At 44.3% G+C, this 15,645-nt stretch overlaps 1 protein-coding gene across 4 annotated transcripts in view; it reads left to right on the forward strand.

Annotated features, from left to right (window-relative positions):
- Window positions 1-15,645, forward strand: part of CACNA2D3 (calcium voltage-gated channel auxiliary subunit alpha2delta 3) — an 866,452-nt gene that overhangs the window by 774,146 nt on the left and 76,661 nt on the right. For all 4 annotated transcript variants that reach the window (XM_045493219.1, XM_045493218.1, XM_045493220.1 and 1 more), the window contains 4 exons: window positions 1,705-1,766; window positions 2,976-3,020; window positions 10,553-10,615; window positions 13,765-13,835. In XM_045493219.1, coding sequence (XP_045349175.1) covers window positions 1,705-1,766; window positions 2,976-3,020; window positions 10,553-10,615; window positions 13,765-13,835 — 241 coding nt within the window. The remainder of the gene's footprint in view (window positions 1-1,704; window positions 1,767-2,975; window positions 3,021-10,552; window positions 10,616-13,764; window positions 13,836-15,645) is intronic.

The following is a 15,645-nucleotide window of genomic DNA, read 5'->3' on the forward strand; positions in this document are numbered from 1 at the left end:
TCTAGGTGTGGAGGGAGGAGGCACCCCAGGGATCAGTCCTTTCTAAAAAAGTTCCCCAGGTTCTAACATGTGGAGAACTACCACCGCAAAGCCTCTATTTGGATGTGATTGTAATTCATATTGATATTACCCTTTTTTCTCAATAACTACTGACTGTAATGTCACCTGAAAGGTTTTTTAAAAGGCAAGCATTTACCGATGGGTCATCTGCATGCTCAGCACCTTGCTGGGGGGCAGGGATCCAGTGGGGAGCAAGATCAGGTACCTGTCCTTTGAGAGCTTATGGTCCAGAAGGTGGGGAATGCTTTGAGCAAAGCCACGTGAATCCAGAGTGCTGAGATGGTGCATTCCAGAGACTTCCCATTCTGCGTTTTGCAGCCATGTTCACTCTAGCCTTATCCTAGAGTCTGAGTTTCTAAGTCCAAAGGTAGAAGATGAGTCCCTCCAAATGTGCATACCTCAGTCAACCTTGACTCTCCGGCTTGCTTCAACAATTTTTCTAATAAGTAGGAATGCACTTGACGGTTATAAGAGTAACAGGCCAAGACTTTCATAAATCTTCAGGTTCCTGAAGTTAGTATGGCAACGATTACCTAACTGGGGGATTAAACATGGTGGCATGTGGGATCTTAAGAGTATTGAGTGAACTTCCCCCACACCCCAACCATGTCTTTCCTTTGATGAGTACTGTTATTTAGGTTGAAGTTACTTTAGGTATTTAAGTAAAAGAAAACGTGTGGAAAGATAAATAACAATACTGGTGGTGTGCAGATGTGGCAAAAATGGGGAAGTTGGTGTGCAAAAGACTGAAGTTTGCAGAATTGCACTGGGACCAATGGCGTCCCGCGTGGAATCCAGTGTTTCCAGCACAGAATCGCATTCTTTCTTTCCAAACTCCTCTAACATCTTCTTACCATCTGATGAGCCTTCTGCTCTGCCTTGAGCACTTTGCGAAATGGTTTCAAGAGTTACATCATTTTGGCTTCAGGAAGAGAAACAGTGTGAGCTTGTTCCTGTCCTGATTCTAAGGTTCCACCAAATGTTACTTCCCAAAGTTTCAAGTCACTTTCCTAACTTCTCTCTCTGTATGTTTCTCTCACTGGAACTGGCATGCGCTGTTGCTCAAGGGAGCTTTTCATGGCCAAACAGAATTGCGTAATTCCCTCAAAGTTCCTGGGGAGAGAAAATCATCGAGATGTGGATACTGGGGGCCAGTTTAACTAAGTCACATCATAGCAAAGTGACTCCCTTCCAAACTCCAGCCTCGTGACAAGTGCTTTCCAAATGTTGTATCTCAAAAACACATGCATAGTATACATTTTACACATGCAAGTTCATACAGTAATAACTGAAACAAGAACCCAGAAGAAGCAATCATTTTTGAAATAGACTTTATTTTTTTCATTCCTGTTTTTAGCCTGAGTTTGGGAGGGGAGTGGCCACAAGTGTATGAATTTTAGAAACACACAGGTAACGTGTCTCCAAAAAGTCACCAACAGTTCTGTGCGTATAATTAGCCTTGAGAATTCCTTACCTGAAAGGTAAAATGTCTTAGTTGTAGGCTTCACTGTAAATTTAGTTTTTAAGTTCTTATCTGGTATGCTTGCATCAGCTTTTCCCCGTGACAGATAACTTTCAATGATAATCTTAAGTAATTGTGGGAAGGAATCTCTAATGCCTTGTTTTATTTATAATTTGTCCCAGCTGTAGGCATTCAGATGAAACTTGAATTTTTCCAGAGGAAGTTCTGGACTGCCAGCAGACAGGTAAGTTATAATCAGCGTATTGAAGCATTAGCGACACTGTTATTATACAGGTGTTCACATTTGGGGACCCGGAGCCTAAAGTGCCAGATTTCCGATGAATGTTTGTAGAATGAACTTCTGGCCGCTCAGGTTACCTTTCATTTCACTGCAAAATAAAAGGCTGTCAGCATGTTAGACAGCACATGCTGGGAAAGAAGGCAATTTGCTCCTATAAAATGTTTTAATTGTGAAATCAAGATAGTGATCTTCCAAAGGAGCAGTTTTTTCTTTTAACTATTGGTGACTTTTATGAATTTCCACAGTGATTTTTTTCTAACCTTGCGGTGCCTGGTTATCTATTTGTGAATTTCCTTATGGCAGTTTTGAAGGCCTTTGCATAACTACATCTGACTAAGCATGCATCTGACCTCTTTGACCAGAGAGGGCTTCTATGCCTTGGAAAATCTGGAAGGCTTCCTTCTTTGCACTGTGTTCTCTGTATTGAGCAATCTCAGTAGTATTTGTGTAGTGATTCAATGGAAATGGCAATTTTTCCCCAATTCTAAATGTTGGGGTAATATATTATTTCTTACATAAATACTTCAATAAACACTTTAGGAAACTATAGACTAAGACAGGAGTGTTTTTAAAGAGTCACTAGCCTTTATAAATTGTAAATTAAATACTCACACGGTGATATTTTTTGTTACTCAAAGATTTGAGATCTTAAAAAGATATCAATATTGAATGGCAACATAAGTTAAAATAGGGAACATAAATTAAATGAAAAAGAGTCAGTTCCCCCCAAAATTGTCTTTTATATGACTATTTGGAGTTGGTATTGATCCTAGGGAAAGCAGACAATACTCATCTTGGAGCATTTCCTTTGTTTGTTTGTTTGTTTCTTTTTGAGAGAGAGATAGTATGCAGGCGCATGTGGGAGGGGTAGAGTGGGGGTGGGGAGAGAGAGAATCTCAGCCTCAGCCTGGAGCCCAACATGGGGCTTGACCCCACGAACCATGAGATCATGACCTGAGCCGAAATCAAGAGGACGCTTAACCGACTGAGCCACCCAGGTGCCCCATTGGAGCATTCCCTTTGGATGAAATTTGGTTTTTGCATAAAAGGCAAGGAAATAGCTTGTTCTTGAATAATTAAGTGGCAGCCATAGCAAATTCTGGAATGTCCAAGTAACAATACGTTTCCCCTTGCTTTCCCCCCACCCCACAGTGTGCCTCTCTGGATGGCAAATGCTCCATCAGCTGTGATGACGAGGTAAGAGGGCCCCTGGCCCTGTTTCTGCCCTGGTCAAGGGGAGGTGACAGAGGGTGCCTTCTCAAAGAGGAAGTGCCTCTGTAAAAGGAGCCATGTCTGACAGATTGCTCTGGACCAAGCTCCAAAAACTCAAGCACATTTGCTTTCTTTTCTTTCTTTTTTTTCTTTCTCCCCCTAATGAAATAGTTTATAAGACTTTGAAAAATGTGCTTAAATGTCCCATGGATGGCACTTTTGGAATTTTGGCATTTTATAGGAAATAATACAAATTGCTGCCATTTGAAGCTCACATGACAAGTCTCACAGCTTTTGCCCCATATGTTATCTCTTCTCATCCTGGTAGTAACCCAATCAAATGGGTAGGAATGATCATCCCATTTGGCAGAGGGGGAACCTGAGGATCAGAGAAATGCCTTGCTTAATTTCATGTAATAAATGAGATGAAAATGTAAGGAGTTGAAAACTCAGGATTTTTTATTCTAGCATAGTGTTCTCTCCCATACCTCCTTCCCTCCCTTCCTTTCTTTTTCTCTCTATCTCTGTTGCTCTTTTGGGAAGAGGAATTTGAATCCCACCCGTGAGCAATAAGAGAAAAAAATGTACCACTGCCATAAATCTACCCCTCAGACTTATGTTTTCACAGCATTTAATCCTGTACACCCTCTGCCCCATGATTTGGAGCAAGCAGGTATGTAGAGGCCTTCCGTGGTGGCTCAGGTAGCCTTTCTTTTGCTGCAGTAACTAAAACATTAGTCAATACACAAACCAGAACTTATAAATAATCATATTTATATTCCTTCTGGTTACCACAGGGATTCAACAAATCCTAACCAAATATAATGTCAACACAGAAAGCATGGATTAGGAATAAATTTCAAAAAAGTAGGCAAAAACAAGGACAGAAGTATAAAAGGGAAGCCGGGATGAAGTTTAACACAAAAGGCTCCGTCCCCAAAGATCATTGTTATATGAATCACTATCCAAAGACTAAAAGCCAATCAATTAGCTTTTGAGCAGAAGTCCAATTTTCTTCGACCATCAGATCGAAAATAATTTTCCTTTAGGAAAGAACATTTTGTGACACCTTATGATCTATGCCCTCTATAAATTAGAGAATGCCATTCAGAAGACACTCAAGCAGCCTCAAACCTCTCCTCTGCCTTTGAGACATTTATTATCATATTGGGGTACTCAGCTCAAGACAACATAGCTCAATAATAATATTGATTAATCAGTGCCACGAGACCCTGTGTTAAGCCCTTCACTCATATAGTAGGTATAATTACTAATCCCAATTTATGGCAAGAGAACTAAGGATAGTTTGTTGGTTAGTTGGGTGACTGGATGGATGGTTGGTTGGCTGGTGGGATGGATGGTGTTTTGGAGAGTTGATTGGTTGATTGGTTCCTGGGTAGTTGGATGGATAGATGGATGAACAGTTAAACAATTTGATGAATAAAACCTGAGGCAGTCATTTTCCTATATCCTCACTGCCTCTGTGCATCCTCACATATAAAAGTAAGTGGGAATGGGTGCCACTAACCAGAGTTAGAAACATCTAGTATCTATTTGTTCTTCAATGACTGAATTCACAGGTGATATAGCACGGTGGTTAATCAAGCAGGCTGCAGAGTTAGAACAGCCGGCTTGAAATTGTGGCTCTGACAGTAATGAGCTGTTGTCCTTGAGCAAGTTTCTGAACCTCTCTGTGGGGATAGGAATATCCACCTCACAGGGTAATGGCGAGGAATGAATGAGATAATATATGGAAAATGCATGGTACAGTTCCTGGCAAATGGTAAACACTCAATAAAGGTCAGCTATAAACCAAAAATGTCAACAGACTTTTTCTTCCCTTAGAGTTAGTGGCTCCCCTGAATCTAAAACCTCAGACAGCAATGGCATATGCCCTCTAGGAGTATTGGCAGCCTCCCCTGGGCCCAGTGAGCACAGCACACATGCCTTCCTCACCGCTAATGATCTTCTTCAGCGGTCACTGGGATAAGCCCTCCTATGAATGTCATGGAAAGGCCCACATACTTGGAAAATTACACATTGAGTTTGCTCTCATTTCTGAACTTGATCTGATGCTCAAATACCGTCACCCTGCACTGTGAAACTATCATCCATTCCCCATTTTTTACTCTAAGTTTGGCTTCAGGCAACCAGTTGACATAGTTTCACATGGAAATGCCAGTCCTGCTTTCCCACCAAAGTCCCTTCCCACCTTTCAGCACACTCTTTCCATGTGTCATTCTCCTTTCATGACTTTTAATTAAGCCTTTGAGACCATGTCCCTCCCTCTCCCCCAACTGCCCTCAAGTGATGAGGTCCCCATTAAAAACAGCTGTGGGGACTCATTAAGTTCACATGCTCTGGCTTCTCCTCTGCACTGAAGACCTGGCCCAACTCCCTCAGACTTATCAGACACGCTTTGCTTTGGACCCATTCCAGCCCCTCTGTCTCCCTCCATCAGTAGACTCCCTGAGCCCTGGCTGGAGTGCCCTGGGCTGCTGGGTGGAGTCAGTATGGCCAGATATCTTCCCATCTGGAAGAGTAGACATCCTTGGTTGGCCCAGGCCGTGCCTGAGCCATGTGACTTGGAGGGCCTGGCCGTGGGTCTGACTGAAGACTTTTGAGGAGCTCCATTCCATCCTGGGTGAATGTCAACTTTAGAGATCCAGAGGCAGTACTTCACACACTCATTCATTCCCTCCAGACATGTTTACTAAGCCCTTTTATGTCACCCCTGGGGATTCAATGGGAAGTAGAGTCAGAAATGGCCTCTTTCCTACTGGAACTGACTGATTAGCAGGGAAGACAAGCGTACGTGATTATCCACTGTGGTAAGTGCTGTGAATTAAACGAAAGGGGTGATCTGGGAAGGTTTCTCTGAGGAGATAACATGTAGGTCAACTGAAGAGGGAGGAGATGACATTGAAGACAGTGCCTGAAGCCAGAGAAGAGCTTCACTGGAAGAGAATACCACGTGCAAGGCACTGGGGTGGCCGAGGTTACTGCACTCTATGCAAGCGTGGTTGGCATTCGGATGGAAATGGAGAAGGAAAGCCCTGCCCACCTCTAATCTCAGCCTGACCTGTGGCACCGTTGTCTCACACTCTCATTTTCTTCTCCCACTCATCTTTCCAACAGCCTCCCTCTCCTAATGAGAGCACCAGAATATTTGCAAGGAGAGTGGAAGATGAGAACGTTCTCCCCTACTGGGGCAATTTGGAGGAGATGTTGGGGGCAGTGAGTGGATCTAAAACTTCGTATTCCAGCGCAGCTGCTACCCTTGCTTGTCCAGAGGAGTCAAGATAATAATCAATGACTGGACTTTGTAAGGCCTTGTAGGCATTTCCTCTGGAATCTGAAGGGTCTCCTCGAAGTAGTACAGACTCGGGAAGGGCTAAATCCAAGCCACCTGGTGCCTCCATGTCTAGAAAGACTCCAGTCAGGAGGGGGTTTGACAGTCAGTGCAGTAGCTATTGAGGGCAAGGGCAAAGGGGATCCTACCAAGCACTTCTTTCCAAAATAACCACTTTGCAACAAATTGTTTAAAAGACAGTATCTTGATAAAGATAGTTGGCCAGGGATGAATAGATACATCATGTGGTGTGAAGTAAGGGTCAGACTGCTCTACAGCTGAAATATTAGGGTTGAAATTGTGAGACGTGGAGAAAAGTAGTAAGGACTGACCCCTTACAGTGCACACCTGGAATGCAGAGACCCAGGCCCTACCCTCAGATGGAAGAACCAGCCCTCCCCCTCTGTCTCTCTTCCTCTCTCTCTCCACAAATGAAAACAACAGGCAGTATGATACTGGGCTTCTAAGTGAGTTGTTTCAAATCATTGTTCAGCCTGCACCAACCAAAACAGGCAGAAGGCATCCCCCAAAAGAAAAAGGTTAAACAGAAAGCAACAAAGTTCAGCCAACCTGCCTGCACAACCTCTTGCTATGAACAATGGAACAGCTTCCCTTTCTGAGGAACTCTAAATTCATAGCATTAGGATACTAATTAGGATAAAGATGGCGCATAGTAGGTGATCAATAAACACTGTTTGCCGAGTGGATGCAAGCACAGGTTTTTGACGACTTACTGTGCCCCGTGCACCTTACACTGTGCTCAACACTTTGCACTCACCCTCTCATTTAATCTTCTCAACAACCTAACAAAGGGTTCTTGCTAGCTCCACCTTTTAGGTAAGAAACCTGAGACTCACAGTGGTAAAGACTTTGCTCAAGGTCAACTGATAGCAATTGCTCAGAGTCTCTGATTCTGAAGTGGATGTGTTAGCCTGGGGGCTAAAACCACCTTCTGGTTAACACAGCCTTGGTGCTGTGTTTCCTACTCCCAAGTACCCTTCCTCACTGCCTTTCCTTACCACCTGTGACTGCCCAATTCCCATGGCCTCTAACCTCAGGTATCTACCTGATCTGCCTTTGGGACAGGAATCAGACCTCTCTGAGCAATCTTGACTTACCCAATCATCATCAAGAAATTTTTTTTTTTTTTTAAGGAAATCAGGTTCTCTCTGCCTCTCTTTCTCCCTGTCTGCATTTTTTTTTTCAAACAACCTCATCCCTACATGTTTTATCAAAGGTGGCTGTGGAATAGGCACTTACAATATCTGTCAAAATGTAGAGCTCTTTCCTCCAAGCCCTTCTGTCTGACTGTCCACCCTTAGGACAGGGTGATAAGTGGACACCTTCTAAGATGCTTGGCTTAGTTTGTGGGGAAAGTAGCATAGTGACAGAAAACTGAGAAAATATCTCCTCTGTTTTCTTTTATTGGAGGAAAGGGAGTATGGAGAAGACAACTGAATATTAATTATTGTAAAGAGACATAGAGAAAACAGTTGATCAGACTGGAATCTGGCAATTCTGTCCTTACTGCCCCATAACCTGGTACTCTGCTCACCTAAGTCCATGGGCCGACTCACCTACACCACACTTCCCAGTGATCATTTAATCTAAGCACTTGCTGGTAAGGCTGCCTCTTCAGGAAATCATCATAGTCACATTAATGACACAGCATCCTTGATTTTGACCTTGGTTTTTTTTCAGTGATTTGTATCACAACCTTGGCCATTCTGTTTCTTGCTTAAAAGGGTGACCAAGTATTTTTATAATCAGTTAATCAGTGCAAACATGAAATTCAAAGCTACCCATCAATAAGCATGGTCTTCTCTGCCACCAAGTTCCTGTCATGGAATCCTAACTTAAGGGAGAGCCGGGGGGGGGGGGGGGGGAGAGAAATGAATGGAAAAAAAAAATGTTAAATGGAAACATAGCCCGAGAAGTAAATGCCAATTTGTACTTGGTGTAGAAGAAACAAGTGTCATACCTCAGTCCTTACCCAGGAGCCCACCCACTATGTTGGAGCAAAATCTGAGGCACCTGTGAGGAAAGTGGAAGCTGAAGCATATAATCCTCCAGGAGCCTTGGCTGGCCCTCTTGTTCCTCTTTCAATTATTTCTGGTAGGATGTAGACTAATGTGACCCACATGACTGGATCAGTAGTGCATGTGTAGACTATAGGCTAGCAGAGCTCTGGGAGATTGCTCTGGGAGAGTCTAACCTGCCAGTGTCTTCCCGTGTGATTGGAGCTATCGCCAGCATCACTTTCATGGACTTCACGGAAGCATCCTTCTTTCTCAAGATTTTCAGTTGACTTTTATATCTATTGGCCTTGTACCTGCTTTGTACTATCCATTATTTACAACATTAGACGGAGAGGTAGTCACCCTGTAATAGCAAGAGTACTCATTGGCTAGGCATGTTTGAGTGGAAACTAATTTTATAATTAGGGGTGGAGGTGGGTATGATGACTTTGATTCTCTATGCAACTAGGAGGATTTAGTCAATACCCACACGTGGAGGCCAATTCTGTTCTTGTATATTTATTAATGAAATGGAGGTTAGCCTCCCTTTGCTTCAGTAAAGGATCATGACATTCAAATAAACAAAGATATGGATTTGTCTAACATGACCCAGGGGAGCCTGGCTTAAAACTCATAGGAGTACTAGTGTAATCTACAGCATTGCTGTCCAAGAGAACTTTCTACAGTGATGGAAATGTCCACAGGTATAATCACCAGCCAAGGTAGTGCAAAGCACTTGAAATGTGACTAATGCACCCAAAGAACTAGATATTTAATTTTATTGAGTTTTAATTCACAAAAAAAATTAAATTTAAATCTGCATATAGGTAATGGCTGCCATGTTGGATGGCACAGCTCTATGGGATTGCTTTCATAATGCTATCTTCAAAAAATGGAGAAGGTTTGTCAAGATTCCCACCCAGCAGGGCCCAAGTAGTGTCCATACAGCTAAAGAGCTTCTTCAAATAGCAAGAGTGGAACCTGGTTACCCAAATCATTCATTCAACCTTCTTTGGACAACCGAGACAAACCCGATTACTCACCAAAGCAGCCAACTCTTTTATAAAAGGTGCCAAATACAGTTGTTTGGGCCTCTTTAAAAAACAAAAAAAAAACAAAAAGGTGCCAGCATGGCTTTTAAGTTTCTGCTGATTCCCCACCACGACCTAGTAATAAAGGATGAAACTTTTGGACCAACTCATTGCTGGACTTTTGTGCCTGCCTGAAAACAACTCCACAGATAGGCAAATGTCCCAGAAAACACCAGCCCTGTGGTGGCCCGGAGCTAGGGGGAGTTTAGCTCAGGGTAAAGATATGTTACAAATTAAATGTTGCAGTCGGTATGTAAAGCTGCAATAAATAGAAACTGAGTTACATCAAGGATGGAATTAAACCTTAAGTTTAAACCCCACAGCACTGTAATTAAAACTTAGCCTGTAGCAAATCATTCACTTGAGATTAAAGTACTGTGGGGGAAGCAGAGGTTTGGGTTTACCTTGCTGTCTACAATTCATAAGTCTGAGCTACCAAAAGCTAACAGCCCTGCCCCCCAAATCCAGCTCCCAATTAAAAACACAGTTTGAAAACCTTTAGGAGGCCTGAGGGGCCCCTTTAACAGAAGTCTGCCCCTTCCCCCCTGCCTAAGTCTATGAACAAATTAAAAAATATTACCTGGTCCCCTGATGGTCTTCTGAGCCGACACAGTGTTTTCATTAATACATCATTAGGGTAATGACATTGTGCTGGCGTTTTGCTTTCAAAACAGCCTGCATTTCAGCCACGACGCATGCAGGCTCGGGGCCTGTGAACACTTTGTTCCTGGGAAATAGTCTTCAGGTCATAGAAAGGGGTGGGAGTGGGGGGTGGGGGAAGGAAGAGAAACTGTAATTAATTTTTTAACATGTATTCTTTTTATCCTAATCTGGGATGTTCAAGGCTTGCTTAGTGTTTTGTTTTTGTTTGTTAGTTTTGCAAAGTAAACACTGGGGTTAGCTTAACCATGGCCTCAACTCCTAGAGCCAACAGGCATTTCCAGTTTCCCCCCCAAACAACCTACAGTAGGTTTCTCTCGGGTTGGAAGTACGTCATTTTGTGTAAAAGCAGTCGGAGGATCCAAAGTTGAAACTGTGGTATTTTTTCTTTTCTAGACTGTGAACTGTTACCTCATAGACAATAATGGGTTTATTCTGGTGTCCGAAGACTACACCCAGGTGAGTGAGAAATTTCTACCAACTCAAAGTAAGGAGCTCAGGATGGGCGTAGGTGAGGGGAACAAAGGATGGTGTTCAAACTTTGAGACAATGATCTATATTTAAGAAGTAATAGCAAGAGATTATTAACCCTTATTTCTATCCCTCTAAAAATATCACAGCCTACTTCTCAGCAGGCCCCAAAGAGTTTTTACCTCCCAGTTGGGGGGTGGGGGTGGGGCAGAGCCCAGGGTCTGCTTTCTCACTCATAAAATGTTCAATTTGTAGAACACTTTGCCTCAAAAGTAGAGGTGCCTTAAAGAGTTTGGACAATTTGAAGGAGGTTTCCTCCTTTTGATATTTAAATACTTTTTCCATATATATACACCACACACACACACACACACACACACACACACACATTCCAGCATAATTATTCCTTATGACTTTCTTTCTGGTTTTAGCTTTTTAAAAATCAGTTATCTGGGTTCAGGGATTAACTTGGGCTGTCAACACTCAACACTGAGGGAAAAGGATCCAGAAAGAGAGAAGAAATTTTCTTCATTTAACTGAGCTGTACACAGTGTGAGGCAAGGGAAAAGATATGGGAAGACACTCAGCAATGGGGCCAAGAACAGAAATCTCCAGAAATCTCCACTGTGTTTGGAAATCAAAATAAGAGTTCAAAACAATAGCATTGTAATGGAGAAAACAGGTTTCTCTGTCTTTTTTAAAGTTTATTTATTCGTTTTGAGGGGGTGGTGGGTGGGGGGAGAGAATGCCAAGCAGGCTGTATGTGGTCAGTGCACAGAGCCAGACTCGGGGCTCGAACTCACGAACCATGAGATCATGCCCTGAGCCGAAATCAAGAGTCAGATGCTGAACCAGCTGAGCCGCCAGCGTGCCCCAGGTTTCTCCTTTAAAACTATGCACAGAAAAACTTGTTCTGCAATTAGAAATTAAATTAGCCTATTCAGAGATGGTAAAACACAGATGTGTTTAGCAGTGTGGCATGATAAAGGAACACTAGAGAAGGAGGTGCGTGGTCTCTGGGACGTGTTCTCTTCCTTCACTAGTTTGGGGGTGGGGGTGCCTCACATTACCTGCCTGAGCCTCCTGGTGGGCTCTGTAAAAGGATGATTGACAGCCATTTTATAATGAAGTCCCATTTAAATCATTTGAAATTTTTTAGCAGTCAACACTACGCTAGGGCTATTAATGCCTAAATAAATTAGCTAATTGTCCTTAAGTTGCTAAGGAGTCTGACTTCAGTGCCTTGTTAATTTATCAGAACTGGCTCTGGGTCACATGTGGAATTGTGCTTGAATTTCCCTTCTTATCCACGAAAATGTTGTGGGAATCTTAAATGCACCTGTGATGAGAGAAAAGCTACAATGTTAGAAATTAAACTGCCCGCAGCCTGTCTCCTCGGATGCTCACCGTCACTGGACATTGGACAGTTGGTAAAGATCAGATAGGAGTGAGCCCAGGACGTAAAGCCAGTCTGAGAGAGTGCAAGAGCCCAGAGGCCTATGGTAATATGCCTGTTTGGCTGGGAGAAAAAAACCCCAAATTTTCAAGAGTCAGTGGGGCAGGAATCCAAATTAGCCACCTTTGAGGAGGAACCCTGTCCTCCCACCAGGATGATGGAGGGCTGAGATAGGAGCCTGGTCCCTGGGGGTTCTCGACTGGCCCACAGTGTGACCCACTCCTACCCAGTCCGGGCCTGCACGTGCGCTCTGCTCCCTGCTGGATCTCTCCCTGGGACAGCCCTGCAGTGTTGCCCAGGGAGCCAGCTGGCCTGCTCTGCCTGACTTTGTTTGATGTTGTCTGGTTTCCTGCACCCCAATTAGGGTGGTTCTTCATCTAACAACCAGTTCCATTGACACTGGCGTATTTACACACGCAAAATACAAATGTCCTAGCTCCTCGCTGCAGCACACACTCATAGACTTTGCAAAAGATTCCAACTGTCCCTGGAACGAAAGAGGCAATGATCCATATTTAGTCAGTGAAATGTCATTTCCTTCTTCTTCCTCTTTTCTTTCGTGACTTTCTGACAAAGTCTTTCTATGCCTTTCTGCCTGAAAACTCCCAGGAGCGTGCTTGAGGTCACTCAGTTGTAATTTGAATCGGGATTTAGCTAATACAAAGCCTATGGAATTTATTAATTCAGGCTCTGACGGTAATGCCCTCCACTCACCCCACACGGAAGTTATAAATCCTTAGAGCACCCACCGTAGACATGGGGGTTCTCTACTGGTCTACACTGGCTCGTTCCAGGGTGTTGGCAGAAGAAAGCCGTTGTCCCAAGCTCTTTTCAGCTGTACTGCCTACACCCTCTCCCACGAGACCGGGAGGACTGTGGCTCCAAGAGCCTGGAGGGATGGGCAAGGATGTTAATTTTTCATCCCACCATTCAGAGTATGCAAATCTCAGCCAACACCAAGAGCTGGTCTGAGGCAAAAACATCAATCAGGTGGTGGGGAAGGGCTGCTACGCCCTAAATGCCCTGAGGACATAGGGGTGAGCCATTAGAGGTCTGATTAAGCCTCTTCAAGGGGCTGGGCCCTGGGCTGCCTGATTTGTCCACATGGTAACTGCCCAGGGACACAATTGCGAGTGCTCTTCAGAAAGTGATTTTGAGAATAGATGCATTCTCAACAGCAGAAGATTTATAGGGCCGATGAAGAGGACGGCTACATTTCCCTAAACAGGTCATCCAGGAATTATAAACAATTCTTTTTATTACTGCTTGGGAAGCCCTCTCATAGCCTGTTTCTTTCTACGAAGTAGGGTTTTAATCACAAGAGACTGAGCGCAGATGAAGGCTTACTGCATCCGGGTGGTGGGGGGAGGGGTGTGCGCGCACCTGTCTGTGCGCGTGTGCGCGCGCGCGTGCGCATGCGTGTGCATTTCAGTTCCAGCGCTGCGCATGCAGTTTGCGAAGCCGGCGCTCTTTGCAGGTGTCGCGTACGGTGGAACCTTCCCGTCAGCTTTCTAGTCTGCTGCGTAATCCCACCACTTCTACTGATTGTGAGGACATATTCCACTTTAATGTGACAGCGCCTTTTGCTCCAGAACACAGAGCTGCGCCCGTTTCTATTCTCTGGTGTTTGGGCACATTGTTTATCTATACTTCCTCCTGGGTCTTCTTTTCTTCCCCGCAGACTGGAGACTTTTTTGGCGAGGTCGAAGGGGCCGTGATGAACAAACTGTTAACAATGGGCTCCTTTAAAAGGTAAGGATTTTATGGTCCCCTGCGCCCCCTGGAAAAGTTTGCCTAAATAAAATAAAACGAACCAAGGTCAAAGAAAGCAAGCCCAGACTTGACCCCTGCCTGGTTTGTACGGGTGTTCATACTTCAGAAGATCTTGCTGAAATTCGATGCCTCTTGCATGAGTGTTAAGAGTCACAGAAACTCAGCTCACAATGGGTTTCCTGTTCACCCAGAATAGGGTTTATTGGAGGCCAATACCGGAGTCAGAGCCTTCGCTGGGACGCAATGATAGCAGCAGTCTCAAGCAAGTGGCTGCAAAGACATAGGAAATGTTTTCCGCTGGCTAAAAAGGAGGACTGTATTTTGTCTCACATTGGCAAACTGGGGAAGGCTGCTAGAAATCTGGAAATGGGGGATAAAAAGTGACAGACACCTGCCGATATAACTTTGGAAAATCAAGTGAAAGGTCTCAAAACCTGCCCCCGGATGGAGGGAAGTTAAAATCTGCTGCTAGAAGAAAACCCAGATGGTGCCCAGTTCTACTGGCAGTGGGCACGACTCACCTGGGTCGTGAGCGCTGTCACTGACCCTAAGTGAAGCTTGTGTATGACAGCTTCCGCTTGGCCCCACTCTCTCCTGGGCAGGATGGCCATGCTTTGGGGGACACCAAAGCCTATGGGAAAAGCCATCTCCCCAAGGAGATCAGGATGTCAGTAATGTCCCCCACCCCACCCCAGAGTCAACAGGAGATGACAGTCTTCGAAGCGGTGCTTTCGGGGGCATATTTGATGCCGTTAAATACATAATAGCAGGCACTACAAGGATGGACCTCGGCTCGCCTGTGAGAACCACTGCTGCTGGTGGGAAAGGCAGGCCCCTAGTCATTACTCCGTGCAGCTGAATGGCCAGGAAGTGTTAGCTCAGGAAATCGGACTTTTGAGCCAGGCAACAAGACCAACTGAGCGCTGTGCTGAAAGCAGGGAATTCAAAAATGATGACCCAATTTTTGAGATTCCATAGCTTGTTTGTGCCAGAAGGAGGGGAAAAAAGAAATGATATAAAAAACTGGCATAGCTCCAGCACTTCTGCGCTCTCTGACACACTCACTTGCCTGCCCCCAGCCTGCCTGCCGCGGGGTGTTCAATTCCCTCTCTTAAAATTCAAGTGCGGTGTTTTCCTCTTTTGCTACACGTGCTTGAAAACCCTGCTTGGAGCTGGGCTTGGGTTGCTGTGGAGTTTTCCAGCGCTTCTTAAAGCTTCCCAGGGCAGCGTCTGGATTGTCTGCCCTGCAGGGCACCACTGGTTGTTCCTATCTTGACGTGGATGTGTGTGCATTTGTGTCCTGTTAGTTTCCTTTCGACTCGGTGGTGGGGGAAGACAAAAGATGAGAATAATCACACACGTGTTTCTCATTCGAAAGCATATTTTTCAACTTCTTTAACAAAATCTTTTTTTTTTTTTTTTTTTTTTATCCTTTTCCCTCTTGGATATTCCTTTCAAAAAGCTTGGTGGGAGAAAGAGAAAGGTTGTAGTAGGATTGTAAATTCCCAGTCTTCTCCTTCATGTGATTGAAGCATGGTTGGCATGAATCTAGAACTTTCTTTTGCTGTGAGAGTAGCTAATATATTTGAGAAAAGGGAAGGAGTAGGGACTTGACACAAGTGTAACAGTATCTGTTGTCCTCTGGGAGTTAGCTGACAATGATCATGGGCCTCTTTGAAGGGGCCCTCACAGGGGCCACCAGAGCAATGAGAGTTTATGTTTATGTTTTGGAGTCAGATGGATTGGATTCAAATCCAGACTCTGACATTTACTAGCTGCGTGCCTTAGA

This window comes from Leopardus geoffroyi, chromosome A2, assembly GCF_018350155.1.
Source record: "Leopardus geoffroyi isolate Oge1 chromosome A2, O.geoffroyi_Oge1_pat1.0, whole genome shotgun sequence".
NCBI classification, from domain to species: Eukaryota; Metazoa; Chordata; class Mammalia; order Carnivora; family Felidae; genus Leopardus; species Leopardus geoffroyi.